This window comes from Mustela lutreola, chromosome 7, assembly GCF_030435805.1.
Source record: "Mustela lutreola isolate mMusLut2 chromosome 7, mMusLut2.pri, whole genome shotgun sequence".
NCBI classification, from domain to species: Eukaryota; Metazoa; Chordata; class Mammalia; order Carnivora; family Mustelidae; genus Mustela; species Mustela lutreola.
The window spans coordinates 9,164,134-9,192,074 of record NC_081296.1 but is presented as its reverse complement, the minus strand read 5'-3'; the positions used below and the strand labels follow the sequence as shown (position 1 = coordinate 9,192,074).

General features: G+C 57.3%; 2 protein-coding genes and 1 non-coding gene across 6 annotated transcripts in view; 2 read left to right on the top strand and 1 right to left on the bottom strand.

Moving 5' to 3' along the window:
- The window catches only part of FANCI (FA complementation group I), an 85,815-nt gene extending 78,215 nt beyond the window's left edge, over window positions 1-7,600 (top strand). For 3 of the 4 annotated variants that reach the window (XM_059180022.1, XM_059180020.1, XM_059180021.1), the window contains exons 33-38: window positions 701-754; window positions 837-896; window positions 4,541-4,612; window positions 5,770-5,865; window positions 6,134-6,241; window positions 7,024-7,600. In XM_059180022.1, the coding sequence (XP_059036005.1) occupies window positions 701-754; window positions 837-896; window positions 4,541-4,612; window positions 5,770-5,865; window positions 6,134-6,241; window positions 7,024-7,104 (471 nt within the window). In that variant the 3' untranslated portion in view covers window positions 7,105-7,600. The other variant, XM_059180023.1, reaches the window with a different exon arrangement.
- On the bottom strand, window positions 7,272-24,478 carry POLG (DNA polymerase gamma, catalytic subunit). The gene is made up of 23 exons (XM_059180024.1): window positions 24,304-24,478; window positions 22,754-23,533; window positions 19,832-20,027; window positions 18,839-19,003; window positions 18,587-18,733; window positions 18,360-18,439; window positions 17,436-17,618; window positions 17,196-17,350; window positions 16,903-17,029; window positions 15,747-15,983; window positions 14,775-14,895; window positions 14,539-14,637; window positions 14,114-14,221; window positions 12,437-12,597; window positions 11,742-11,795; window positions 11,523-11,640; window positions 10,944-11,079; window positions 10,601-10,847; window positions 9,264-9,386; window positions 8,971-9,139; window positions 8,633-8,841; window positions 7,831-7,991; window positions 7,272-7,453 (listed from the first exon to the last, which is right to left on the bottom strand). Exons 2-23 carry the CDS (start codon window positions 23,371-23,373, stop codon window positions 7,395-7,397), a joined length of 3,675 nt encoding a protein of 1,224 aa, XP_059036007.1. The 5' UTR covers window positions 23,374-23,533; window positions 24,304-24,478; the 3' UTR covers window positions 7,272-7,394.
- A 224-nt stretch (window positions 24,479-24,702) lies between these two features.
- TRNAR-UCG (transfer RNA arginine (anticodon UCG)) lies at window positions 24,703-24,775 on the top strand. Its single transcript has one exon. It is a non-coding gene; the product is annotated as a tRNA-Arg (tRNA).
- The last annotated feature ends 3,166 nt before the right edge of the window (window positions 24,776-27,941 follow it).

The following is a 27,941-nucleotide window of genomic DNA, read 5'->3' as shown; positions in this document are numbered from 1 at the left end:
CAAGTAGGTGTTAAATGCCTTACAGGTCAGGTGCATGGGTGGGAGAAAGGTTATTAATTTTAAATGCGAGGCATGTTCTGCCCTGGGTTTGAGTTGATGCTCTCTAGTGTCTGTCAGCAGGGAACCCTTCTCCTGCACTTGGAATAATTGTGGTCCTCAGCAGACACTCAGCAGGAAGTAGGCACGGGTGATGTGGTTCTGATTCTAGCAGTGATCCATGTTAAATACCTAGAAGGGCCTAGACAACCCAGAAAGGACGGTAGACCGCCGTGTGGTGTCCCCAAGCAGCAGCATGGCCATCTCAGAAGATGCGGCTCTGGCCACACGGTTTGTCTCTTAAACTTCCCTGCTGGAAATACTGAAAGCCTCTTCTCTTTACTGGCATTTTTAAAGGAAAAACAGGAAAGTCACTGGTTTTCTAGATGCAGGAGCCACTGGCCTGAAGAGCTTTTACGGCAGTAAGATAACGAGTCAGAAACGGAAGCCCTTCGTTCGTTGTCTGTGACTGGGAGGCTCAGGAGCTTTGAGGAAGGAACAGAGGCAGCCTAGTGCTAGGATTCTCCATGAACGTGCGAGCTTGTTTCCTTTCCCTCGGCTGCCAGCAGCGAGTCCCACTCCCTTAGCTCGTGACTCTGCTGCAGGCGTCCGGGGACGGGGACGTTGACCGAGGATGTCAGCTAATCTGGGAATCTTTGGTTAGTATCTCCAGGTGTGTCAGAGCGCCGGAGGAATTCCGAAAAATATGGAAAAGCTGGTGAGTTGAAGATGCTTTTCCTGGGAATGGGGGAAGCCGTCCCTTCCTGCAGTTACGTTGGTTTCCTTGTCTTTTGCTGCAGGTGAAACTGTCCGGTTCTCATCTGACCCCCCTATGCTATTCTTTCATTTCTTACATACAGGTAAGTGACTCAGTACCAGAATAGATCTGCCTGAAGGAAGGGACTTGTGTCTCCGGGGGGGCTGCGTGGTCCCGGAGCCCAGTGTCCATGCAGTTTCTTCCCTATTTGCCGTAAACCAAAGGTTTCACTTGGAAGTGGAAGCCAAGGCTTGAGGTATTTACAGCGAAGAAACCTTTAGTCATGCAAAGAAAAAAGTTCTTAATTTGGAGAAAGTGGTCCGCTGGCATTTGGAGCAGGGAAGGAACATGCCTGCTGGCACTGTGACTTGGTTTGTATTGATTCTAAATCAAGCCGTGGGCTGTCCTGCGGCGAGTGAGTAAAGTAGCAGGGGGCACGTGAAGGCTGACGTCCGATGGTGCGCGTACGTGGGGGCCCAGCCCTTCCACGGAGTGGAGGGCAGGTGGGCTAGTCTTGTCCGGTGCCCAGACCCCTTTCTCCTCCTCCTAAATGAAGAAAGTAATGGGCTCCTGCAGGACTAGGAGGAATTTTCAGTGTCCGCCAGTCACAGATCCCACCAGGTTCTTGTCATACCTGACGATTGTTACTTTGGCTTATTAAACGGGGATTGTAGGCCTCTGCGTTATGGACATCTCTTGAGCCAGATAATTCCTTGATGTATGGCCTCTAACCTGCATTCTGGGTTATTTAGCAGCGTCCTGGCCTCTATCCACCAGATGCCAGTAGCGGCCCCCAGTTGTGATAACCAGAAATGCCCCTAGAAATTGCCAAATGTCCCAAAAGGGCAAAATCACCTCCAGTTGAGACCCTGTGGCTTCAATACATGACGACCCACGGTCTCCCGAGGCCACTTAGTCCCAGGTCGAGTGAAGAGTATCACAGGCCGTTACTCATCTTCACCGAACCGAGCAGATGTGCACTGAGTCAACCTCAGCCAAAAGTCCAGAACCAGTTGTTACAGCGGTGGATTGGGACCGCTTTGTAGCGGTGCCCACGTGCTTTCTACCTCTGGGTTGTGCACAGACGCATCTTCCTATCGGTAACTGTTTCATTCTGTGCCAGAGGGGGCTCCCTCCCCTCCCCTGGTGCATCCGTGACCCAGGGGCCAGTCACCTGGGTTGGGCCAGAGGAGCTCCGAGTCGTGCGCTGCTAGCTAAGGTTCTGTCATCTTGCCTTTGTACCACGCTTGCGATCTGGGTCAGGCCTCCCGTTTGGCAACAGCGTAGGCCTGCTCTCACCAAGCTGTTGCTTCTGGCCTCTCCTTTAATCTCGCGTGCGTGCTTGCTCAGAAATGTTCACGTAGGTGCCGTCCTGTCAGACCCGTCTCTTGTCTGAATAGGGGATGTATCCCTCCTCTCCTTGGTTAGGTTTGGAGTTCCCCGTCTCCAGGAAGGCCCCATTTCACAGAGTTGACTGCACAGACTGAGACAGTCCTCAGAAAGGAGGAGTCTGAGCAAGTACCTGTACATGTTTCTCACCTTGCAGATTCACGGTACTCATGAGCACAGCGAAGTGGCCGAGAGGTCCCACGCTGATTAAATACGTTCCGTGTACTTTTCAAGTTCAAGAACTTTTTTTCTTTTTTTCCTTTTTTAAATAACAAGTGCCGTTTGGCAGAATAGCAGTCCAAAGAGTACAGCTTGGAAACTAGTGCTGTAAGACCATATTCGTTTTACCAGAGCGGCGAACACGCAGAGAACCTTCCCCGGGCTCTCTAGGATCCTGGCCTGGCGTTAGGTCAGGCTTCTCTCCCTCAGCCCCTTAATCCTCCTCACTACCTCGTGAGTCAGGAGTTGCCCATTGTAAGCAACTGGAAAGGAGGAGAGGCGAATGCAAAGAACAGAGCCAGTCCAGAGGCAGACACTGAGCCCAGGTAGTCTGGCCCCACGGCAGGGGTCAGCAGACGTTTTCTCTAAGAGGCCAGAGAGTAAACGTTGCAGGCTGTGGTCGGTTACGCTGCCCGCCTCTGCCGTCGTGACAGAGGGGCAGGTCAGGCCGCCTGGGCAGCGGCTCGGACAAGGCAAGCAGGGACTGGATTTGGCCAGCGCCTGCTCCAGGACCCGCTGACGCTGGTGGGCGTGTGAGCTGTTAGAGGGCCTTGAGTTGGTGTTTCTCAGCCCATTCTCAAGCACTGTCTGCTGGGAGTCTCCAGGCTTCTCCTAGACTGTTTCCCCGCATCACACAGAAACCAGTTCGCTAATTCTCAGGCTGCCCTCCTCAGCCGCACCCGCGGTTGACTGGAAGCCATACACGAGTCGGCTGATCCACAGCCAGACATTCTCCTCGGACGGTGAGACGTGCTTCGTGAGCAACCTTGGGCAAAAAGCCTCTGGTTCCTTTAATTCCAGCTCAGCCAGAAACCAGGATTGCATCTCCCACGTGATTCAGAGAGCTGTTATTCTCTTAAAGCCGCTTCTTTTTTCCCCCGCACAGCCTTGGGTCTCTGTCAGTGGGACACAAGCAACGAAAACCAATACTGCAAACCCCTTAGCGTCCTGCTCCGAGCTTGCCTCTTCACACCTCTTGGGGCGCGTGGGGGGGGGGGGGGGTTTCAGTTGGTTCAGCATCCGCCTTCAGCTCGGGTCATGATCCCAGAGTCCCGAGACTGAGCCCCACGTCAGGCTCCCTGCTCAGCGGGGAGTCTGTCTCTCCCTCTGCCTGCCACTCCCCCTGCTTGTGCTCTCTCTGACAAGTGAAATCTTTAAAAATAAAAAATAAATAAAAGATACCTCCTCCAGCTGGGATTTTCAGTCCTCCTGAATCACCAGGAATGGGCAGTGGACAGGGACTGATTGAAGGAGTCTCAGCAGAGTCCTGTCTATGGCAGCCTCCCTGCCCCTCTCTTCAAAGGGCCTCGCCCTCTACCCTGTGTTCCAAAGCTAAAAGTAGACTTCTTCACACCGGCCCCTCTCGAGTCCCTGCCATTTCTCAGTTTCCAGGACATGCCACATGGACTCCTGCTTCTCCCGTGGTTCCAGTGGTACACTTCTCACCATTTTCAGGTCTCTGTTTCTCATTCTCTGACTTGTGGCGTGGGGCAGGCGTGTTCATCCACAGGCAGGCACAGAACGCCCCTTCAGGTAGAAGTGCCCATGTTTCGTGTAGCTCACATGCGGTGCGGGTCTGTACTCTCTGCTGCCTTATCCTCGGCTCCCTTATTCTGTGCCCAGAATAAGCTCTTTATTCTGCGATACTGACAACACAGGTACGTGTTCCTAGAATCTTTAAACCTTCCTCAAGCTCGTAACCACATGGCACATGAGACGTGTCTGCGGTCCCTAAATGGAAAGACGAAAGGCCCTGGGAGCCACCTCTGGTTTCCTCTCCTTCAAGGAAACCCTTGGAGCCAACTGCCCCGTGGGGAAATCGAATTCCTGCCGCCATCCTAACAGTCCCCATTGTCACCAACCTCTTGGCTGGCCTGGTGTAAGAACAGTCAGTCCTGCCTTCACTTCCATGTGCTAGTACTAAGAGCAAGATTGTAAACTTCCCAACAAGACCCCCAAAATATCTGAGGATCATAAAGCGTTACAAAATGTTCCCCGTTTTCCAGCATCTGCCGCTGGTTCTCTCTTCGCCCAGACTTGGTCCCCTTACGAGGCCCCCCATATTCTGCCGTAATCGCATTCTTAGGAAGTTACCACCATCATCTCCGGCAATGAGAGAATCTGTTTCTGTGTCTTTAGAACAAGAAAAGTCAGAGCCTGAAATGTACAGGAGAGAAGAAGGGGAAAGCAGCCGCGGTTGCCACAGCCATGGTAAGCAGCTGCCGCTCGCAGACACGGTGCTGGGCAACTGTGACTGCATGCAGGGACAGAAGCCAGTCCCTGGGAGCCCACGTGTGGCGGGATTCCATTTACAGGGCAGGTCCAGGACAGGCAGATCTAGAAAGATGGAACGTACATTAGTGGTTGTCCAGAGCCGGGGGAGCCTGCAGAAACGGGTAGCAATTCCTGGGGGGGATGAAAATGCCCTAGATTGGTCAGCTGCGGGCCATGTGCTTTGTAGCTCGTAACGCTCTTACCGAAACGTGTGTGGGGCTGCTGCTCAGCTCAGATTGTGTTCAGAGGGAGCGTTTTTTCCCTCTGAACCAAAAGCCACATATTTTATTTAGGAAGCCCTCGAACATCTTAAGCTTTTTCTTTAAAAATGACAATGGTTTAGGATTCTCATTGGGAGGGAGTTGTTTTAGGAAAAGTTAATGAGCCCAGTAGATGCTCCCTAAAGGAAATGAAAGGGGCAGGGCGGGAACACGGACAAGGTCGCTCTAGGACGTTGCTGGCAAAGGTCCCGTCCGCAGCATTGGGGGCAACTGCCGAATTTCAGGAGCTCCGACCCCACTCGTGCCCTTTCCCACAGGAGTGGAGGCTAGAAGCCCGCGTACAGGAGGGTCCTAGCGGTGTTGTTTGTAAAAGCAAGTCCTGAAAAAACCGAGATGCCTACCAAGTGGACTAGCTAAATGGGTTTGACAGTGCATCATACTGTAAGACATGGGCCTGAGAAAAATAAAAGTTTAATGTTCAGATACAGAATTATCTCCAAGGTCATGTTTTTTTTTCCCCCCAAATCCTCATTCGTGGCCTTTATTAAATTAAAAAAACACAGCAGTGTGCACCAGAATGAGCTCCTGGTGTTGGGGTATCAGGTCAGGGACACAACCAGATTTCTCCAAGAGGCCCTTCTTTCAGCCGGTGGTCTACAAAACCGTAAATCCCAGGGGATTATCGACGGGGATTCAGTGCTCTCTCCAGTCCTCTGACGAGATTAACTGCCGGAAATCGTAGGTTACCAGAACATAAGGAACCCTGTGTTTGATTGGCAGACAGACTAGCTTTCTCCTGCCGCCGACTGCTTCAGAGGACACTTCAGAAACCTCTGAATCTGAAACTCAGGTCTTCCCTTCTTTGCCCTGCAGGCCAGAGTTCTCCGAGAAACCAAGCCAATCCCTAATCTCATCTTCGCCATTGAGCAGTATGAGAAATTCCTCATCCACCTTTCGAAGAAGTCCAAGGTAAACACACACAGCCGTGCCACTGTTCCCACGGACCTGGGAGGGGCTGCGCAGACTGAAGCAGCACAGAGTGGTGGGAAAGAAAATAGAACCCTCTCTCTTTGCTCCTCGTGGTCTGATGCCCTGAGTTCAGCTATCACTTGGGAACTCTGGGAAAAGGCCATGGGTGTGTGCGCTTTAAGGAGGAACTGAAGGGTTGTTGAGGCCGTTGCTGGCGGGGCCTGTTCTGGCCAGAGGAGAACATGCCCACAGCCTGGTCCTGTCCTAGGTGAACCTGATGCAGCACATGAAGCTCAGCACCTCGCGAGACTTCAAGATCAAAGGGAACATCCTGGACATGGTTCTCCGGGATGAGGAGGCAGATGAACCCGAAGAGGTCAGTGCCTGCTTCCAACCAGAGCGCGGGACGCCCGCCGCCCCCCGATTGTGGGTAGCCTCGATGGGAGCAGCCCAGGAGGGCGGGGAGGACCCCCCCCCCCCCCCCGAGGAAAAGGCAAGGCCGGCACGGCCGACACTAAGGGCTGTGGATTTCAGACCACATGGGAGTCCCCCACATTGGCACACAGGTGGGGCAGACCTTTCCAGAATGGGGGTGAGGACACAAGTTCTTACTATGGGTCTTTCTCGTGACCTTCTAAACCCCTGGAAGGTGACTAGCCCCAGGGTTGTGGCTCAGCAACCAGTTGGTAGAACCTCTCTTCCTCTTGCCTGGCTCGGGTGTGGCTTTTCCAGGTCCCCCGCGCCCTTTAGTTGTGCGGTTGTAGACCCGACCCCAGGGAGCTCCCCGTACTGCCGCAGCTCAGGTGTGTGTAGGGTGGAAGTTCACACTGCCGGCTTCTCAGAGAGCTCAAAGCTGCATTCTTCACGTATCACCCCGCAGGCAGTAATGCACCTGGCCCCATGCGGTCAGGGGGCTCGGGGAGGCACAGAGGCGCCTGTTCTCTCACCCCCTGCCTCTGCCCTGCAGAAGGGCCTCGGTGCTGGCTGCTCAGCCCCGTGGCAGGCCTCCCTGTTCCTCCACAGACAGAACCACCTTTCGGAGAAGGAGAGAAAGCAGGACTACCACAGGCTTTCATGAGAAGATAAAGGATTTTTGTTTTTATTTCCACGGCCTCTGAGCAGGCTTATCACATTTGAGCATTACTTCTCTCCCGCTAGGGCACTGCATCAGAGCACGAGGGACAGAACAAAGAACCAGCCAAGAAGAAAAGGAAAAAAGAAATGAAATGCCTGAGTTAATGTGAACTTTGGGGCTTCTGCTTTCTTTTTACCCAACAAGCAACAGTGCCCCGTGTCCTACAGCCTGTGCCACTGGTGGCATCTTGGCTCTGAACCCACTGGACTCCGCCGCACTTTCCCTCGGAGGCAGGCCGTCTAGGCGGCTCCTGCTGCTGGCGAGGGCTGGCCTCCCGCGAGCCCTTTTGCAAGCAGCACAGCGCAAGCCTGAGTGTGGGAGCCTGCGCCACCCCGACGGAACTCCACGGGAGCAAATTCGGGGCCTGCAGGCAGAGCTGCGGTCCAGGCCGGCTTCACGGTTCCAAGGAGCCTTTGGTGAGTTCAATTATCTGGTAAATATCCAGCGCTTCACCTGAAAGACAGTGCCTGTGGTTGGCGGTGCCCAGGAGCCAGCAAGGAGGGAAGAGCAAGGCAGAGCAACCGCCGGGGACAGAAGGTGCCGCTGGGGCGTGCCCATTTTCTTTCTGTATAAAATAAGCTTATTTTCTTTTTAAATGTATCTTTCTGCTTGTTTGGTATTCAAAGCACATTTTTCACCTAAAAATGCACTTTGACCTTATACAAGGTGGCATCTAAAATATATTTCTCTGTGGCTAAAGAGGAAATATTTTGAGTTCTGGTTTCTTCCTTCATGTGCCGTGAACATCATGGTCCCTGGAGGTCCCGGGCACGCCCTCCCCGGACCCGCCCGCACTCTGCACTTGCCGACCGGAGCGGGGTGCAGCTCACCCTGGGGAATCCCGTATCTCCTTTCCATCCCAGTTGGATTGGAAGGGGTTTTACAATCCATGGTCACTTCCTTCCTGAGGCACCGGTCAATATCGACTGTGCTGAAAAAGGCGACGGACTGAGGCAGGTCATTGAGACCCAGCTTGTAGGCAAACATACACCTGCAAGAGACCAGTCCCCTCTCAGACCCGGCCCTCCCCCAGCAGACCGCTGCACAGTGAGGGGTTTAGAACATGTCTTTCCCCCTGAAGTTCACTGTCAGCTGTCAGGCACAACCGCCCCAGGGGCAGATGGAGAGGGCCATGGAGTGTTAAGTACCGTCTCCATGATCCACCCATTAGGAGATCTGCTTCCCAAACTAGTTCTGAATGGTAGACCATTACGGAACTGTGATTACTGGAGTCAACCAGGTAAACTAGGAATCTTACTACTACAAGGGAATACAGCCCCATATAGAAAATGTTTTTTAAGCCACATCGGAGTTTCAGACTACCACCAGAAAACACTGTGAACGAGGAATCATAAACTTCTGGCACTTAAGGAAACCTGGATAAAAGAAAAACCTCTCAATTTTGCATGAACTGAGAAAAGGTTTCATTTGATTTTTAAAACAAAAGTCTGTGGCTAGAGGAGACCACGATGGCAGCTACTCATGGAACACCTCCCTGACCTCCTCACTACTTCCGTCATCTAGTCTGGATTTATGGTCTTTTCAAATCCAAGAAATCCGACTTACAGCTGAGGCTGGTCTTTTTAGGACCTTCATTCCTAGGGAGATGTGAGCAGCCCCTGCCCCGCGTACCTGGTCAGGAGGTTGGTGATCTGCAGGGCCAAGGCTGCGCGGTAGCGGTCCTCCTCTCGCACCAGGTAGCGGACCTCATCGTGGATGCTGATGCAGAAGCGCCCGTCGATGGCAAACTCCTCAAACAGCCACCTCATGGCCACGAGCATGAGGTGTAGATAGTCCACGGCAGAGCTCTGCACCACCCAGTTCACGCGGCTGGTCATAAACTGTGGGGGGAGGGGGCACAGGTCAGAGGGGTTCAGCCACACACCGGCTCGCTGTGGGGAGGTGGTGGTACCGGAGCCCTGCCCCTCCCTGTGACCCCCTCTCCCCAGGCTCCGAGGACCGCGCACTACCTCCCCCTGGACAGCCGAGGGCTCCAGGGCCCGGCTGATGCGGCAGCCCAGCACTGGGGTACACGGGGTGTCAGACATGGCAATGCTCTCCAGCTTATTGAACATTTCGGACTCCGTGCCCCCCGTCCACGCTCGTTCGGCAACCACCTCCCACTTCTTCCAGCGTGACCTGGGGACACACACACAAAAGCCAGGCTTTGCCTTTCAGCATCTCTGAGCTAAAACTAAGTATCCCAGCTCCCCCAGGCGAACCCGGACCTGCCCTCCCTCCTTAGGACACAGAAGGTTCTTACTTCCTCGAAGCTTCTCTCTGGATCTTGCGCAGATCCTGCAGGGAAACCCAGCCGTCTTCAGTCCTGTCCACAGGGAGGTCCAACTCCCTCACGAGCCACTCGCCCTCGTCCGACAGCCGGTACCTGGGGGCAGCGTCCCCACATCATTCCCGTGGGAGTGCCTCCTGGGTGCCTGGCCCCAGGCTGCAGTACTCACAGACACCCAGGCCCATGCCTGTGGCCCTGGGCTCGACATCAGAGGGGGGAACAGGCTGAGAGGGGGTAAGTAACTTGCCAAGAGGTGAAGCCCAGACGGGAACCCAGGCCTCCGCGGGCTACTCCATGGAAGCCCAGCAAAGGACAGATGCCAGCCTGGGAGCCAGCACGGTTACCACTGTCCTCGTGCTGCAAACGCAGGACCGCCCAGCGGCCACTGAGCGTCATGCTTTAGTGCAGGAGACACAAGGGCTGTGACCTCAGAAGGGAGGGATGGTAGGGAATGGGCTACTCCTTGAAGGGAGAAGGACATGTAGAGAAGACCGCGCTGAGCCAAGTCAGACCGAACCCCTCAGTTTCCACTGCCCCAGACTCCCAGCTCCGGTGCGGCCTCAGACCTCACCAGGCCTGACCCTGACGGCTCCCCATGCCCGTCACTCATCTCCACACTGCACTGGGCCTTCCCCGCCACCCGCGTCCTCGGGCCAGACTCCCCCGTGTCCCCTTCAAAGGTCTCCACGACTAAGGCCCGACCTCATCCGTCCTCATCGCACAGTCCCCACAGTGCGAGCTGTACCCCTCCCCGGTGTTCGCGCGCTCCCCCTACACCCTCACTTGCTCGCCCTGCAGCCTCCCAGGAGGAGACCTGCTCGTTAACTGTGGCCCCTGGACATGGTACCTGTGGAAGGCAGACCCGTCCCTCTCCTCCCGGTCTTTAAGGCCCTCCTGGGACCCAGTAAGGCCCTGAGCACACGAGGCAGCACGGCCAGAGGGAACAAACCGCAGCCTCCTGGAGCAAAGCCCATCCGAGGTCTCCAGGGCTCCAGCGCTGCCCCTACCAACGCCCACCGCCCCGCCCCGCCCTCACTCGCTCCCCGGACCCCACACCGCCACCGTGCCGCCGCTTCGTGGCAACACAGAAGTCCAGCCTAACTCTGATGAAAACTGCTTCAAGTTATTCAATAAGCAAATGTCACAACCCCCGGGGCCAACCATCCTGGAGCCAGGTCAGAGGGCTGGAGGGAGAGGAGCCAAGAGAGGGCTCAGGCCAGGGGGAAAGCGAGATGTGACGAGGGCGGTTAAAGGGAGCAGAGGAGGCCTAAGGCTCTGGGGGAGACGCGGATGGGGGAGGGGCCCCTCACCTGCGAAGGCCCTTGGTGACAGCGTACATCTGCTGGGCCTTCTCGGCTGCCTCCTGCCGGGTGAGCCGGTGGTTGAACTGCATCAGCAGGCGCTCGGCGAAGGGCTGCCCCGCCCCGTAGATGCGGCCGTAGTTGAAGATCTTGGCGTGCTCCCGGCTGATGCCCACGGTCGCCGCGGTCTTACTGTGCAGGTCAGTGCCCCTGCTCTTCCTGCCCTGCAGCGTCATCCAGCCGAAGGCCGTGCAGCCTGGGGAGGGGGGTGGGGAGCCAGGCGTGAGAAAGGCGGCCTGGAGGCGTTCTGCCAGCCCCACGGCTGCCTCGGCTCCGGCCCGGCCCCTCTCACCGTGCATGCCCGCAAAGTGGGCATCTCCAAGCACAGCGGCGATCCACAGCTCCTGCGAGTCCACGTCGGCGCCCACGAGCACATAGCCGGGCGGGGCCTGCACCATGGCCTTCAACTCACTGCCTACTCGGTCAGGCTGCGGAAGAGGGAGGTCAGGCCCTCCCCAGACACCCCAGTGAGACTCCTCCCCCTGCCCCATTCCTGGAGTCGGGCTCCACTGAGTGCTGGGCCTTTCCTGACCGGGCGCTTTCGGTAATGCCAAGCACGGCCCCACACTCCACCCCCAGGGGCTCCCAGGACAGCCGCGGAGCAGCAGCGCGAGGGGACAGTAGACATCCGGCCCCGCCTCCACCCCACCGCAGCTGTGCGCATCACGCCTCGTCCGTGTCTGACTACGAGGAGGGGCTCAGGTCAAGTTTGCTGAAGGAACCACAGAGCGGCAGAGCTAGATTTGAACTGGGGTCCTGACTGCCCCAGAACTTAGGTTCCTTTTCGTGCTCCTCCCGAAAACCCTCTGTACCCAGTTTCTAAGGAACCCAGGAGAGGCAGCACAGAGACGCGAGGGCAGCACACACATACCCGGGCGTTGCTGGCAGTAAGCCACGTGGGCTCCACGGCCCGGCGTGTGATGGTGCCAGCGGTCACCACCTGAGGCAAGATGGCCCCGTAGCGACCTTCCTCATCGTAGTCGGGATGCCTGGTAGGGTAGGGGAGAACATGAGTCTTGGCAGCTTGCTGTAGTCCTAGGTCCTCCCCTACTCAGTTCTCCCGTCCCCTCAACCACTTGGCAGGCCATACCTGGTCACAGCACGGGGCAGAGCCGACCTGGGCAGCCACACCACCATCTGGGAACTGCGGGGACAGGACTGAGGCTCAGGAAAGCCAAGAGGAACAGAATCCAGCTCTGGGGGCCACCGCGTCCCCTCCTGGCCAGGCCTCACCCTCTCCCCACCGACTTCATTCAGGGCGGCCGAGGCACAACCAAGGCCTGGGGCCCTAAGATCCCTCATCCAGGAGTATATGCCATCTGAGAACCAGGCAGGCCTCCCAGATGGCTTCTGCCCTGCCCCAGAGTGTCTGTGAGGAGTCTGACCTCGGCCCTGCCATGAGCACCTTGGCCACACTCAGGGCAGACCTCAGCAGCCACGGCAGCAGCCTTCTGGCAGCCAGCCCTGCGGCAGAGGCCAGCTGCCCTCCATGCCCCTCAGCCACATCCAGGGCTCCAGCAGCTCCACCATCCAGGCCCAACCACACCACTTTCTACATAAACACAGAGGCTGAGGCTAGGAAGGAAAGGGGCCTGCCCGCAGTCACACGGCACCCAAACCACAAGAAGCCAAGCCTCAAGACTGTCGCTGGGCTGTCCCTCCGGTGCGACACAGGGGGGTGGGCGGGGGGAACCTGGGTGGGAGGTGGGAGAAGGGGATCCCAGGGCTGCTGTAACCTGGCCAGGGGCACAGATGACAGGTTTCCACCCTCCCACGGCAGCCCACCTGATTCGTTTATGGGCATTCCTCCAGAAAGAAATCATTTTGTTGATTTCCAAGGCACGGGGCCCGCTGGCACCTCCTGGGCCGGCCTGCAGGGTGCCATCCTCCATTTTGGGCAAGAAGTCCTTGGCAAAGGGGCTGCCCACGTTGCAGCTGCTACCATCCTGAAAAGGGCAAAGGAAGCAGGGGCTCTTGGAAGCTGGTGGCAGATCCCTAAGGAACCCCCTGTGCACCTCAGCTCTGACCACCAAGCCCAGAACCTCAAGCAAACCAGTCTAGGGAAATCCCCAAATGCAACACAGGTGCATGTGCATGCACGCACATGGACAAGCAACTGAGACACAAACGCCATCTCCCTCCACCAGGCAGCTGCCCCCTTGTCTGGGGTGGGGGAGGGTACATAGGATCCGAGGTCCCCAGCAGATGTCCCACACTGCAGAACGTGGACCCATATGAGCTTTCATCCTACATGTGTGTATTTATGATAAAACTATGAAAAGGATGCCTGGGTGGCTCAGCCGTTAAGTGCCTGCGTTTGGCTCAGGTCATGATCACCAGGGTCCTGAGACTGAGCCCCTCCTCAGGCTCCCTGCCCAGCAGAGAGCCTGCTCTGCTCTCCCTTTGCTGCTCCCCCTGCTTGTGTGAGTGCGTACACGCACACTCTGTCAAATAAATAAGATCTTAAAAAAATATATATATATGATAAACAGCACATGGTGAAACTGTCAGAAATATCTAATAAAACAGAAGTGTAACAATAAGGCACCTGGGTGGCTCAGTAAGTTGAACCTCTGCCTTCGGCTCAGGTCAGATCTCAGGGTCCTGGGATCGAGCCCCAAGTCGGGCTCTCTGCTCAGCGGGGAGCCTGCTTCCTCCTCTCTCTCCCTACCTGCCTCTCTGCCTATTATCCATCAAATAAAATCTTCAAAATAAAAATTTTAAAAATCATTTAAAAAAAAAGTGTAACAATGAACTGTAATAAAAGTTATACGTATCTGTATTCCCTCAAAATATCTCACGTACTGAATCCACACTTCGTGCACTGACGTGAGGGATAAAATGCCTCCTGTCATCGTGAGATGAAGTGAGGTGAGAGACACAGGCACAGGCCGAAGCCTCGGTCTCCTTGTGGCCTCCTGAGGCTGCCTCAGCAGGAAAATCCTCAGTGGACACAGGGCAGCTCAGTCAGTTGAGCATCTGTCTTTGGCTCTGGTCATGATCCCAGGGTCCCAGGACTGAACCCCGCATCGAGCTCCCCATCCTCTGCAGGGAGCCTGCTTCCCCCTCTCCCTCTCCCACTGTCTGCCACTCCTCATGCTTGTGCTATCTATGTCAAATAAATAAAAGCTTAAAAAAAAAAAAAAAAAAGGGCAGATCACCTGCTTCAGGATCGAGGCTGACCCAGGGAACTACCCACCGTGGGACACTAGCACCCATCATGTGACCCACATGCCCGACACCTGATAGCCACCGTCATTTAATCATACCACCATGCCCCTCGCCACCCAACTTTCAGGAGGCAGAGACTCCAAGAGATGGGGAACTGTCTGGGACCATGCCCTGTCCCACCACGTGTGTTGCTCCTGTGCTAGGGCGCTTCTGGGTTGAGTCACTCCAGGGACATGGGTGCCCAAGGCACGGTGAGGGCAGCACGGAACAGGCGTCTATCAGGACACACACCTTGTGAGGCAGCTTGAAGAACCAGCAGCCGGGGACGTCCACATCGTTGTAAGGTCCGTTGCCATGGTGATAGGCTGGCTGGCTGCCTTTGGGGCCACCAGCGGCAGTCTGTGGGGGCCACACACCTAGATGAGGCCCTGCTCAGCACCTGCATTCGGTGAGGGCCAGGGCATGGGAAAAGGGCCTGAGGCAGCCAACGGTGTGCTGAGAAGTGGCAGGATGACCACGAACCTCAGGCTCCCTCCTCAGCCTCCAAGAAACACGGGGCCACCCACGGGCAAGGCAGTGTGTCCCCACCCCCACCCCCGGGACCTTGGGAATGCTCTGGCAAGGGGGAGAGCTACATAGGGCACAAGAGCAAGGCCCCGCCACCCAGAGCCTGCCGAGCGCCTGCCCAGACAACCCCAGCCCAGAAGCCCGCTCACCAGAGCTGGGGGCTGACTGGGGACAGCCGCTCCGCAGCGCTCTGACCTGGCCTCCACCTCCGCTTCTGCCTCTGCTTCCAGGCAGCCCAGTTCTTCCACCTGGATGGGCCCAGGTAGCAAGGAAGTGAAGCAGGGGGCTGGCCTAGGGCCAGCACCCCAGGGCCCCCAGGGCGCCGCCCCCACCCAGAAGGCCGCCTGTCCCCAGGAGGGAGCAGAGACTTCAGAGCTGCCCTCACCGTCTGCCACATGGCGCTGCCGTCGGCGAGCAGGAACTCCTCCGCCAGGCCTGCCTGCTGGGGCTCCGGCTGCTGCTTCCCCTGTTCAAGACAGTGCTTCCTGTACAGGGACTCGATGGCTCTGTGCAGAGAAGAGCAGCGGCCTCTGATTACGGGGGGGCCCGGGCCGGGCGGCTCGCTAGGGCCTTCCCCAACTCCCTTTGCTCAGGCCTCAGAACCAGCTCTGAGGCAAAGCGGGACAGCGCTCTCCCTGGTTTTCAGACAGGGAGTGACAAATCCAAGTAAAACACAACACGCCGGTGGCAGGCGAGGGTGCGAGCCCTGGTCTGACCCCAATCTGAGCTCCCAGCTCGCAGCAGCCGCCTCCCCTGGGAAAGCTCTGGGAGCTGAGCAGCCTTGCCCACAGGACCCCGGGCCCCTTTTGTCCCCAGGGCTCTGCAGGTAACTCGGGCTGTCCTGCAGAACCAGGCCTCCCAACTTGAGCCATGTGGAGTGCCACGGCTTGTCCCCAACACCTGCCTGTCCAAAGCTCAGGACTCGGGATCTCAGACAAGTCCAGAGACTTCCCTAGACCTCTGTTCTGCCAACTCTACCGTGTGGCTAACCACTCAATCTCACGCGGCTGCCTGCGAACCAACGAGGGGCACCACGAAAGCTTTATGATCAGAGTGGAACTCGTGCTTGATAAACTCTACACAGAAAAGAAAAACAGCCCACCTCCGCTGCTGCTCCCGACAGCCCCCCGCAGCTCGCTCCTGGGAAGGCAGCTATGCCACTGGACCCGAGGGCAGGGCCTCAGGCCTCCACGCCCCTGTGGGGCTCCGACCGCACAAGGAAAGGGCAGCCACGGAAACGAGGACTCACACCCAGACCCTCGCACCCCAGCTCTTCCCGCTGGCCTGGGCCAGGTTTGGGTCCTCCAGCAAAGGGAAGGGGTCCCCAGACTCTACCTTTTCCTTTCCTGAGCCTCACCTGTAGGGGCAGGCCACCCCAGCTGAGGCCGGGGCGGTTTCCACGGGCGCCTGGGCCAGGTTGTCCCGCCGCCCGGGCACCAGATACCCCCAGCCATGCCGCTCCGAGCAGTGCAGAGGGAAGCCATCCCAGGTCATTGCCATGAGTTTTGGAGTGACCCGCATCTGCAGGCTGAGGAGGCTGGGGCCCGGGGTCCACGCGGGGTCATCTAGCCGGGGACAAAGCTTCCGGTACCACCTGTGCCCCACCCGAGGAGAGCAGTGTCACTGCGGTGAGGGGAGGACAGCACAGAACCACAAGCCAGGCTCCCTCTCCCATGACCACGCCCACCCTTCAAAGCCCCGAGGCTTTCTGGTGACCTCAGCCTAGAGTCCCAGTGCCCTCCCTCTGCGGGTACACCCATGACCCCCAGGAAGTCCCCTAGAATAATTCACGCATCTGAAAAGGAAGATCCTAGGTCAGGCCTACCAGACTAGTCAGAAACCAAGGCCTGTAAGTGTGGGCCAGCACTGGGCTCCTTCCCAACCTCCATTCCATATAGAGCAACTGGCCCGAGAAGACAGCAGATCTGCCCCACTGCTTGCTCCAGGGTCACACAGGGCTTTCAGAGCCCCATCTATCACACACTGTTCACCACGGCCAACCCAAAGGATGTACACAACTTAGACCTCCCTTAAGTTGTGAAGAGATCCTGCTATTCACCCTGGTTGCCCCTATTTTCTCATCTCTGCCTGTCTATGAGGCTCATAAAAATCCCCTCCTCAAGGAAGCCTTCCCTGATTTCTCCAGGCAGAGTTAGGTGCTGCCTCAACACTGCTCACTCTTCCTTCTCATCAGGAATATAAAGACTAGCTGCCCGGGTTGGTTTTCGTGCCTAGCTCCTCCTAGGGAGAAGCAGCTCCTAGAAAGGAACCATCCCTATCTGTACCCCAGGTGGCTGCAGTGGGCCCAGCATTCATCAGGGGCTCAGTGCACTTGCACTGAATGAGACCAGCAAGCCGGGGGTCAGAATGAGCAAGTGACTGGAAGACAGAAGGAATGGCAGCAGGTCCCCAAGGGTCCCCCACAAACACCACCCTGGTGCTGGGGCCCAGGTAAAGGGAGTCTCATGGGAGGAGAAGTGCAGACTCTGGACACATGAGGGGCTGAGGCTCACCCAGGGTGTCCAGGAAGGTGCTGGGGCCGCTTGGGCAAGACCTCTGCAGTCCCCTTCAAGCGCTCCAAGCAGGCACGAGCCATGCCATCTCGCTGAACCTCCTCCTCCTCACTGGGGGGGCCGGGGTCTGCAGAGGGTGGGCAGGACCATCAGGACCCGCGGAAGGGTCTCTCCGGAAGACCTGCCCAGCCACTTATCTCTGGAAGGCCGGAGGACCCCTTTCAGTGGTCCCAGTGGGTCCCAGGACCTTCCCAGGGACCATCCCTGCCCCACCTCCCGCCCATGCTCCCCACCTTCCTGATCCTTGGGCTCCCCAGGGGCCCCAGCCCCCTCGATGGGCAACTTGCTGGCTGTAGTTGGCTCCTTCCTCTTCACCTTCTTTGCCTTCTTCTGCTTAAACTCTTGCAGGTCCCACTCCAGGTCCCAGAGCCAGGGGTCTTCCTTGTACCTGCAGAGCGAGTACACCAGGGTGGCATAAGGCCCAGCCCACCCGTACTCACCTAGATCCTGCCCTCCCAAGGCCTGCTGCCTACCTCTGTCCTGAGAGCAGCTGGCAGGCGTCGTTGGCCAGGTCCATCAGTGACTTCTTCATCTCCCGCTGGAGCTCCTCGTACGTGCTCTGCGCCTCTGCCAGGTACCGCTCCCAGTTGTGGTTCACGGGCAGGTAGGAGACCCCCATCTCCAGCATGCCAGCCAGGGTCACTGGGTGGGGGCACCTGGGGGTGGGGGGAAACACCACGGCGGTCAAAAATGGCCCCAGAAAGCAAGGCGTGGGCCCAGTCCCTGAGCCAGTCTGGCGAGCCTCAACCTGACCACCCAGGCAGTGTAGCGCTGATGCCAGACCAGGTCTCAAACCCAGCTGGAAGACTCTGGAACCCTGAGATGCTAGGTAAGTCGCTTCCCCTGACATAGACAGTTCCTCTATCAAGTGGATACAGTATCATCCCGTATCATCCCGTCCTCAAGGGATAATCCTTGTTACAGTTACAGGCAAAAGTGGAAACAGGTGCCTTCTCCTATGTCAAGCCTCAGCAAGCACCCCGCACTGCGCTAGATCACAGACAAGCCTCCCAATGGGACTGGGCGTTATTTGTGTGTGCTTTACAGACACACACAGACACTGAAAAACCAAGTGACCTGCCCAAGGGCAAATGAATGAGGCAGGCCAGTCGATTCAAATGAAGTCTAGGGGACACTTGTGACTGGCCACACTGTATGAGTGACTCACTACCAAACATGACCAAGACAGATGTGAAGCCCTGGGCTCAGGGTCTGGGCACGGACAGGGTGCTCAATCAGCCAGGACCACACACAGGAAGCACTGCCACAGCCCTCAGCTCACCCCTCCAGGCCCTGAAAAGGCTAAAGTCCACAGGCTGAGGGAGACCTTTTGACCAAGGACCTAGGTACCAGCACTTTACTGACCCCCAGGGGTTCCCACCGGGGCCCCCCCTCACCTCTCCAAGAAGAGCGGTAGCTGCTGCTGGAAAACCTCATAGGTGGCCCACACGTCCTGGGCACAGTACTGCATCAGGTCCTGGCACAGGCGACAGGAAGGCGCTGGGTGGGCAGCCATCCCACTGCCATGGCCAGGTCTCAGGGTCAGGTTGGGCAGCCACACTCCCTGGGGTCAGCTAGGGGCTGCCACGGCCCAGCCCCCCAGAGCCCTTCACCAGCACCGTACCTGGAAGTTCTCACGGATGTCCTTCATGCTACCCTTGACAAACAGCTCTCGAGGCTCCTTCTCTAAGGGGGGCCCCCCAACATAGAGGCCATGCACGTCTGCCAGATTATTGACACTGCTGATGTCCAGCCAGTCCCAGGACGAGATCTGGGGGGCCAGAGCGAGGGATACAGTTCAGCCTCGGGACAGACAGGCAGGCTGGTGAGACAGTCCCAAGCGGCCCAGTCCGGCCTCCCGCAGTTGAGCGCTCACCGCTGGGCCACCGGCTTTGCGGGGGGCCTTCTGGCCTCGCTGCGTGGGGTGTTGGGCCTTGCGCTTGCCCTGCTTGGCTGCCATCCACAGACTCCGCTGGAAACCGCTGAGCCCCGAGATGGCCATGTGCATGCTCATGGTGTCCAGGAAGCGCATGCGGGAGCCCTGTGGGGGGCAGGGAGGCTGGAGCTGAGGCCACTTGGCACTGCTTCAGGGGTGTCACCCCACCAGCCCCACCCCAGCCTCCTATCACACGACCTTCCAAAACTTAAGACTCTCCTCGTGCTTGCGCACACTTAGCCCTCTGGCGGGGACAGGCTCGCCCTCCCACATCCCGCCCTCCAGGGGGCAGGCCTGGCTCAACCACAACACACGGGTCCCTCCCAGCGGGTCCAGCCACAGCTCTGAGGGCTGCCTTGGGAACAGAGGGGCCAGATCGAGGCCTTCTGAGCTCCCAGCCTCGGCCCCCCACCCCAGCCCTGCTGCTCGCAAGCTCTGTAGCCCTTGTTCAGGTCAACAAGGCTACCCTCAGGAGGCCCACCTTTCTGCTGGGCTGGCTGTAAGGAGGCATCGTTCAACCCCACCCCCACCCCAACCCTGCCAGGTAGCTTCTGCCTGCGCCCCCTTTTCACAAGTAAGGAAACGGAGGCTTAGGGACGGTAAGGCGCTCAGGCTGCTTGCCCCTGTTGGAGGCAGGTGTGAGCCCAGGCTGTGTGGCCCAGAGCCTCCAAAGACCCACGCTATGCTCTAAACCACCACGCCGAGAGAAGGGATAGCAGTACTCCCTGACAACGCCTGCGCTGTACCAGGCCAGTCCTGGGGAATGAACAGCAGGGCCCAGGGACCAGGGGCTGCGCTAGTCAACTGGCAGGCTCCATAGCTGCTACCAAGATAGAGACGCTGACGAGGATAAGCAATGCCTTCCCTAACCCCCAGGGTCAGAGCTCTCAGGACACCCCCTGCCAGAAGCTACCCTGGCCCCAGGAACCTTACCTGGATCAGGTACTGCTCCCTGATATGGGCTCGATCAAAGCACACGTTGTGCCCCACCACTAACTGCTCCTGCCAGCCGCGCCGGGTGGGGCCGCCAGCACTGGCAGGGACCTCCAGAGGAATGAGGTCAGCCGGCGACAGCTGGTTGGTCCAAGAGTAACGCTCTTCCACCAGCCGCCGGCTGCACCAAGAATACCTAAGGGAGGTGAGAGGCAGACAGGCTGGGCACAGGCGCGGCCGACTTCCACTCCGCGACACCCACCGCACACCTACCGCCGCGAGCCGGCTCCCGGGCTAGCAGCTGAGACGCGAGCGAGCCCAGGGAGTGCTCCCCACCCTCACGGAGCCGGAGAGCGGGTGGGGGCATGTGGGAGGGAGGTCATAAAAGCTCCTTCACTTCGCCCTTCCACAGATAAAACAGAGCTAAATGCTGCATGCTGGGGGTCCCACACGGGCACCCAACCTGAACCCTGGGGTCCAGGGTTCACAAAGTCTGTGTTTATGAGCACTGTCTACCCCTCGGGTCTGGAAGCACCCAACAGCAGGTGTTCAAAACGTTAGTAAGGGAGACAGACAATTCCAACAGAATCCAAAGTGGGAATTTTTTTTTTTTTGGTTGAAAGTAGCAAAAAAAGAAAAAAAAAAAAAGACAAATGCTGCACATGTACAGGATGAACCATCTAAATAACGGCTGGAAAGACTCTGAAGGACCAAGAGCAAATCACGCACCTTGGAGCAGGTGCGGGCCTCTCCGAGCCACCCGAGGGGAGCCGAGGGCAAGTGTGGGCCTGGAGGGGCCGGGCCACCCGGGCAGAGAAGAGCACCATCTGCGGGCACCTGACCCCGACTCAGGGCAAGGCTGGAGGGTGCCCAAGATCCACGAGGCCAGGCATGGCAAAGGCCACTGAGGAAAAGCCCACTGTGAACCACAGAGGACGCCAGAGAGTCAAAGCCACTCAGCACCAAAGGGAGGGACGAGGCCTCCTGTGACCTCTACAGCCACCCAGCCCGCCTCCGCCCCGGAGCAGCTGGGGCCATGCGCCCCCGCCGCAGCTTCAACAAACACAACAGCACCTTCCACAGGGGAGGGGGAAACCGGCAGAAAGCGGCTCCTCGTTTTAAACCTGCTAAAGTCTAACTCACAACCAAATGTGGCCATACGCTCAGGGACGCAGGCCGCGACCGCCTCCCCCTTCAGAGCCCTGCTGGAAGAGGAGGCTGGAAAGTGTCACATGTCTGAGGCTATGGTGACGGCAGGAACTCCAGGCACAACAAAAAGGCCAGACTGGTGTCAAGATCCAGGGCTGCAGCTGCGCACAGAGCCGTCTTACTACACGTCTGTGACAAAAAAGCAGCCAACATGCAAACACGTGTGGCACATTCAAGAGGTTTCGAATCAATGCCGTTAACTTAACTCTCTACACTTGTCCTGTGAACCGCAGATCAATGTTGGCACCTGTGTGATGACCCCCTAGTGCGACGACCATAGTCCTCAGCCACAGCCTTTGGGAAGCTGCTCTGCGGAATGGCTAAGCTGCCCTCCCCCGGGCCCCCAAAACCACCCCAAAATCTCAGGCTGAGCTGGAACTTGCGGTTACACAGCCACACGGGAGGGACATGCCCAAGTTCACAGCAGACTGCTCGGAGGGGCCCCATCTGGCACTCCCCGCCCCTCCAGTCAGGCTCCCAGGAGGAAGGCCCCCACGGGAGCCCAGGCCTCGGCAGGGACTCCTGCCACCCCGCAAACCGAGCAGTGCCCCCAGGACCACTGGCAAGAATGGACTGAGGCTGAGAGGGTGGGGAGGGCGGGGAGAGGGAGGAGGAGGGAGAGAAAAGGGGGCTTGAGGTAAAATGGCCAAAAATGACCGAGAGATCAAAAACCAAGTCTTTCTTGTCACTGGTTTCCTAATTTGCCTTCAGCCACCACAGCCTGCTTTACCTTCTCAAACAGTGGGTGGTACTCCCTCTACATGGACCGTCAAGTCACACAGGAAGCACTGAGATTCTCGTCTCAACTGGGACTAAATCAATGCGGAACCTGGTTTTGCTCTTTTCAGCCATTAATGCCTACCTTATCTATTTAGCCATGTTTTCACCATTTTCAACTGCATATTTAACATTTCGCAGCTTTCTGTACAAAGATGTAGCTTCCAATAGGGATAAAGAAACTGCTAACTTTTGTGCTGGCCATGCCTGAAAGCATTGGGGCTGTAAAGAGTATTTTAATCCTGGAATGAAGAATAAAAAAGGGGAGAAACAGGACTGCCATCATTGTTTGAAAAAGAAACGTGGGTAGCACTTAGAAAGTTATTTAAAAAGAAGAGAGAGAAATTTGGATATACCTTCCGGGGACCAAAATGCCTGTTTGGGAGGCTGGGGACAATGAGGAGGGGTTGCGGGGGGGGGGGGGGGGTGTGCTACGTCTGGGTGGGAGTGTGTTTGGCGACATTGTAGGGAAAGCTGGTCTGGCATTTAAGGGAGCAGCTGGCGACGCTAAATGCTCTGTACTGTCTGGGACAGCCCATGATAACCACCAGCATCCCCAAACAGAAACACTGTTCAAAGGTCTTGGACTAACTTCTCAGGAAGCAATTAGGGGAGGGGGAAAAGCACCCAATCCAGGTGGCCTCTAATGGTCTCCCCTAGGATCCCAAGCACAAGCTACTGTCCTTCTCCACATAGCCCCTATCACCACTTGCTGTTTGCTTGGGTGTTTGTTAACTGCCTGTGTCTTCCCACCAGAATATAAGCTCTGTGAAAGCTGGGGTCAAGCCTACTTTAGTTCACCACGAATCCGCAGTCCCTACAAGAGCACCCTGGTGGCACACAGTGGGACCTCCGGAAACGTTCACTGAGACGAACCATTCAGCTGGGCCCCCCCCACACCTGTGCTAAAGTCCCCGGAGCCCAGCCCCTACTTACCAGGCCGAGGGGGATATGGCCACCGCCAACGTGGGGCAAGTTCCCTCTGCCAAGCAGACCTCCACGTCGAACACCAGGGCCCGCTCCTCGGGGATGGCCACGGGTACGGCCTCCCCCGCGGGGCCGTACCGGGTCCAGCCCTCCGCCCAGGCCCAGCTCGGGGGCTGGGGGGGCAGCTGGGCCTGCAATAACGAGTTGGCCGCCTCCAGGTAGGGCAGGCTCTGCTTCTGGGCCAGGAGCCGGAAGTGCTGGTCCAGGCTGCCCCCGTAGAGGGGCGGCAGGCGCAGCTCCACGTCCGGCAAGGGCGTGGCCGGCTGCCCCCAGAGCCCGTGCTGCTGCAGGTGCTCGACGCTGCGGCGCACCGCGGCCTCGCCAGGCGTCTCCCCGCCGCGCCCGAAGATTTGCTCGTGAAGCCCTCTCGAGAGCATCTGGATGTGCAATGGGTTGTGCCGCAGCTGCCCGCCCTCCGAGGATGGCACTTGCTGCGGCGGCGACGGCGGCTGCCCGTCGCTGGGGACGGGGGCGGGGCCGGAGCTGGAGACCCAGCGCCCCGGAGCTGGAACTGGCCCTGGCCCGACGGTGGTGGCGCCGGCCACCCTCTTCCAGAGCAGGCGGCTCATGGTTGGTGCAGGGAGCCCCCCGCTGGGAGTCAGGACACCTGGCTTTGGGCTCCAGCTTGGCTGCTTTTACTGGCCGAAAGACGTGGAGGGAGACACGTCCTGTCTCTGTTTTCCAGTCAGTGAAATGGGTCTGACCATGCCTGCCTTCCACCCACAAATCCTGAAGGAGACAGACGATACCAAGTGTTATTTCTCACATGTGCGGTACGTGGTCCGTGACGAGCCGTCACTCCTCGAGCACTCACTGCGTCCCAGGCAGCGTGCCAGGAGCTTTTAGGGACATTTTCTCAGTGAAGCCCCCAACAGCCACGAGAATCACCAACACCCCTCCTGAGGACACTGAGGTTCCAGCAGGTGCATCAGTGAACTTGGGGGAGGAGGACACAGTGGTTACGAGCGACGGTCCCGGAGGAGGACGCGGCGGGTTTGAATCCCGGCGCTGGCTGTCAGGAGATGCGTGACCTTGGGCGAGCTCCCTAAGGCCCCAAGCTCCTGCTCCGTAAAATGGGATTACGGATTCTATCGGTCACGCGGAACCGCCGTGCGGGTGACTCAGGGCGAACAAGTCGCGAGACCCGACCCTCGGCAAACGCTTGCCAAAGGGTGGCCGCCAGCTCCGCGACCCGCGCGGCCCCAGGGCCTAGCGCCGCCAGGTGCCAGCCCCCGGATTCGAACCCGCAGGGCGGGCCGCCGGTCCCCGGGGCTCCCACCCGTGCCCGGGCCGTGGCCCCGCCGGCCCAGGGCGCCCTGCAGGAGGCCGCGGCCCCCGGGCGCCCGCCCGTGCCCGTGCCCGGCGGCGCGCGGTGCGCCCTGGGACGAGCCTCCGCCCAGCTCCGGGCCTCGCTCCCTGACTGGAGAGGGAGGGGCCGCACCGCCGCTCGGCGACCCGGCCTCCCCCGCTCCCCGCCCCGGGCCGAACCCGCCGGAAACCTCGGTCCGTCCGGTGCTTCCCGGGCTGCGGCTCCCGACCCCAGGCCCACGGAGCGGCGTCTCCCGCCGCACGGCCTACGCAAGCCTCGGGGTGGCGTGTGGCCTCCACCCGACCAGTCCGCCTCGCTGGCAGCCGCAACTTCCCGTCTGCTCCCCGTTCCGTCCCGCGGCTACCCGAGAGGCAGGCGGGAGACTCCCGGCGCGACCAATAAGAGCGCCGCAAGTGGACCGGTCCGCCCGCAGGGGGGAGAGGGAGACTTCCGGGTGGGCTCTCCCGGCAGTACCCTGGTAGCCAAAGTCCAACCTCCCCTGCCCAAGGAACAAATGGATTGGTCCCAGGCAAGCCGGTGGGCGGTAAAGCTACTTTTCAGATTATCCAAAGAGAGCTAGGCGTCGGGCGGCCGCGTGGCCTAATGGATAAGGCGTCTGACTTCGGATCAGAAGATTGCAGGTTCGAGTCCTGCCGCGGTCGCAGAGGATCCGCTCACAATTTTTGGCCTGTTCCGCCTTCAGAAGGCAGCGTCGCGACCCGCATTTCACCCCACATCGAGATCTGGGAACGCCGGGATTCTCAGAAGTAACGGTTCCTCCCTCCGATCACGTCCCTATGAAGTGGCTCACCTACGTGTCCCGGACTCCGGGGCACGTTTCTAAATTGCACCACCAGCCGCGCGTACCCGCAACGCAGATGGAGGAGGATGGAGAGCGAGGGGCATCGTTTAGGGAAATCCTAATTCGCACTCGATTGGTTTGTGGGAATGACAAGGGTTCGCAGCTGGAAGGGAGACGCGTCCTCCCCCAGCCCCCTGCTCCAAACATACTGCCTTTTGGGGAACCCGAGTCTGCGGTCCAGTCGCCAGCCCCCCGCCCGAGCGCCTGGGGAGCCTTCCAGCCTTTTCGGTCTCCCGCCTCCTCATCCACCTCCTCTTGCTCCAGGGGCCGCAGCCGCTCTGCTGTCGGTGCCCGTTGGTCCCTGGTCCATAGACTGTAAAGTACCTGGAGGAATGAGGCCCTCGTGAATAACTAGAGCCTGAGGCTTGGAGCTCGGAGAGCAGCTGCGCCGATTTAAGGTCACGGGAGATTTGGGGTCGACCCGAGCTCACAGAGCTGATTAAGGACCACATTCTGGCCTCGCTGGAAGTCAGTCCCCACCTTCCAGCCTGTGCATGTGTGGGGACACCCTGAACGTATTTGACAAACTGACCGTATTTTCCGAGGGTAGCGTGGGCAGATAGCCAGGCCGCTTTCTCTGCCTCCTCCTGTTGCCCCCAGAGAGGCAGCGAGAAGCCCCAGACCAAGGCTTGGGAAGGCAGCACTGAGCCTTGATTTTTCCATACATTTTCCCCTTTATTTTTAAGTATGAGATATTTTTCATATGCTATTCTAGGTATGTTTAATAGACACACAAATATTTGATTTATTTTGTTTTTCTTTTGGCCAAAAAAAATCCAGTCAACTGAAAATCCACTGTATCATAATCTGTTTGTTGTTGGGTTTGTTTGGTGGTTGTTAGTTTTCACTTAATCTTATAACTGTTCACATTTTTGCAAAATGCCGAGAGGGGATCTCAGCTTAAATCAGGGAGTCCCTGAGTGGGGAAAATGCTTGTCTTATTACTCCTAATCTCCTAGTGCAATCAAGCTTCTCCTTCAATTGTGACATTAGGTGACCAAGCACAATCCTAGAAGCAGCACCTGAGACTTTTTTCCCAATAACAATCACAGATCTTTTCATAACACGTTCCAATTGCTGTAGATTTTTCCAAATATTGCCAGATCTTTTCATAACACGTTCCAATTGCTGTAGATTTTTCCAAATATTGCTTACACTCAACTGCCCTTCAAATTAACAGTGTCACTGGGTCACTGCCGGACCTTGTCGTTTAATGAGTTAATTAAAAAGTACATGGGGCACCTGGGTGGCTCAGTGGGTTAAGCCTTTGCCTTCGGCTCAGGTCATGATCCCAGGGTCCTGGGATTGAGCCCCGCATCGGGCTCTCTGCTCAGTGGGGAGCCTGCTTCCCCCTCTCTCTCTGCCTGCCTCTCTGCCTACTTGAGATCTCTGTCTGTCAAATAAATAAAATCTTTTAAAAAATTAAATTAAAAAAAAATAAAAAACACACATTACCTATTCTTTCTACTATTTCATTATCTTTGGTTTCTTTTGTAATCCTATGTGTTTTGTGCATTTAAAAACATTATTCTAAGAAGGCATCTATGGCACACACACACACAAAGCTAAGAACGGACCCCTGGCCCAACCAAATGTCATTTCCAGGGGATACTGTTTGTTGGGTCTGCCTGGTCTCTACTGGGAGAAAAACCCTCCCCTTAGGTTCAATGGCAGGAAATAACCATGAAGATGCCTGCCCCTCTCACAAGGCTAATTCAGGCCAGTCTGGTGCCCTCACCCTGGAATTAAAATCTTTAGCAAGGACAGAAATGGTCTTCACAGATTCCTATGAGGGAGGGGACCCAGAGGCATGAGCCCTTCCTGCCAAGCTGCCCTGTTTCCAGGACCCAGTTCCCCCACCTTCCTTCTCTCCCTTGCTGGGAACTCTCTCACATCCTTCTAGAACAGTCTGTCCTGCTGGTAGTATCTGAGAAACCAAAAACATTTTCCCACAATTTCCTGGACTTCTCTTCCCACACAGCAAAAGACAAAGTTCATCAGAAGCCCCTTCCTAAAGGAAAACACTGTGTACTTTCTTGCAAAGCATGTACCTCAGTTGTAACAAATGCTGAATTTTGAAAACTCTACCCTTCCATGACTGCAGTAAATTTCCAATTGCCATTGGTCTCAACCTGGTGTCTCATTGTATGTCCTGTTCCAGGGCCAGGCTGGGGCTTAGTAATAACCAGCACTTACTAGATGCCACGTCCTGTTCTAAAGGCTGACACAGTCAACTAAATTAATCCTCACACTGACCCTAGGGTCGAGGTACCGTTATCATCCCCTTTTACCGGTGGGGAAACTGAGGCACAGAGAGGTGAAGTAGTGTGCCTAAAACCCTTCGGCTGAGATTTGAACCCAGGGAGACCTGCTTTATCGCAAGGAACTTGATAACTGCATAATTCAGTGAATACCCACTGACCTTGAAAGCTGGCGACCCCTACTCCAAGGTTGGTACCCGGCACCGGGCTGGGGCCAGGGATGCCGGTTGGTGTGGACTTTACATCACTACTGCTAACAGAGGGATTCCCTCTGAGTGAGGGACTCCTCCAGGTTACTCTAGTGAGCTTACTTTCTGGTGACCCTTTTCTGTCCTGTTTGCTAAGCCCAGCTTTGGCAGGTTCCATCTCCGAGGGGGGGAAAAAAAAAAATCTCTCTCCTCTTCCTTTTTCTGAAGAGCAGAATCACTTCGAAACGAGCCAGGCTAAACACCTAGGGTACCATTTCGTTTAATTCTTCTGATCACCTTCCTGGTACTATCGGTAAATTGGTAATATCGTTATGCCGTTATACAGAGAAGAGGAAGGCTCTGGTAACAAGTGTGAAATTGACTCCCTCACCCAAAAATCACACAGTGAGGAGGGGGCCTGGATCAGAACCCAAGCACCCAGGGCACCTGGGTGGCTCAGTTAAGCGTCTGCTTTTGGCCTAGGTCGTGATCTCAGGATCCTGGGATCGAGCCCCAC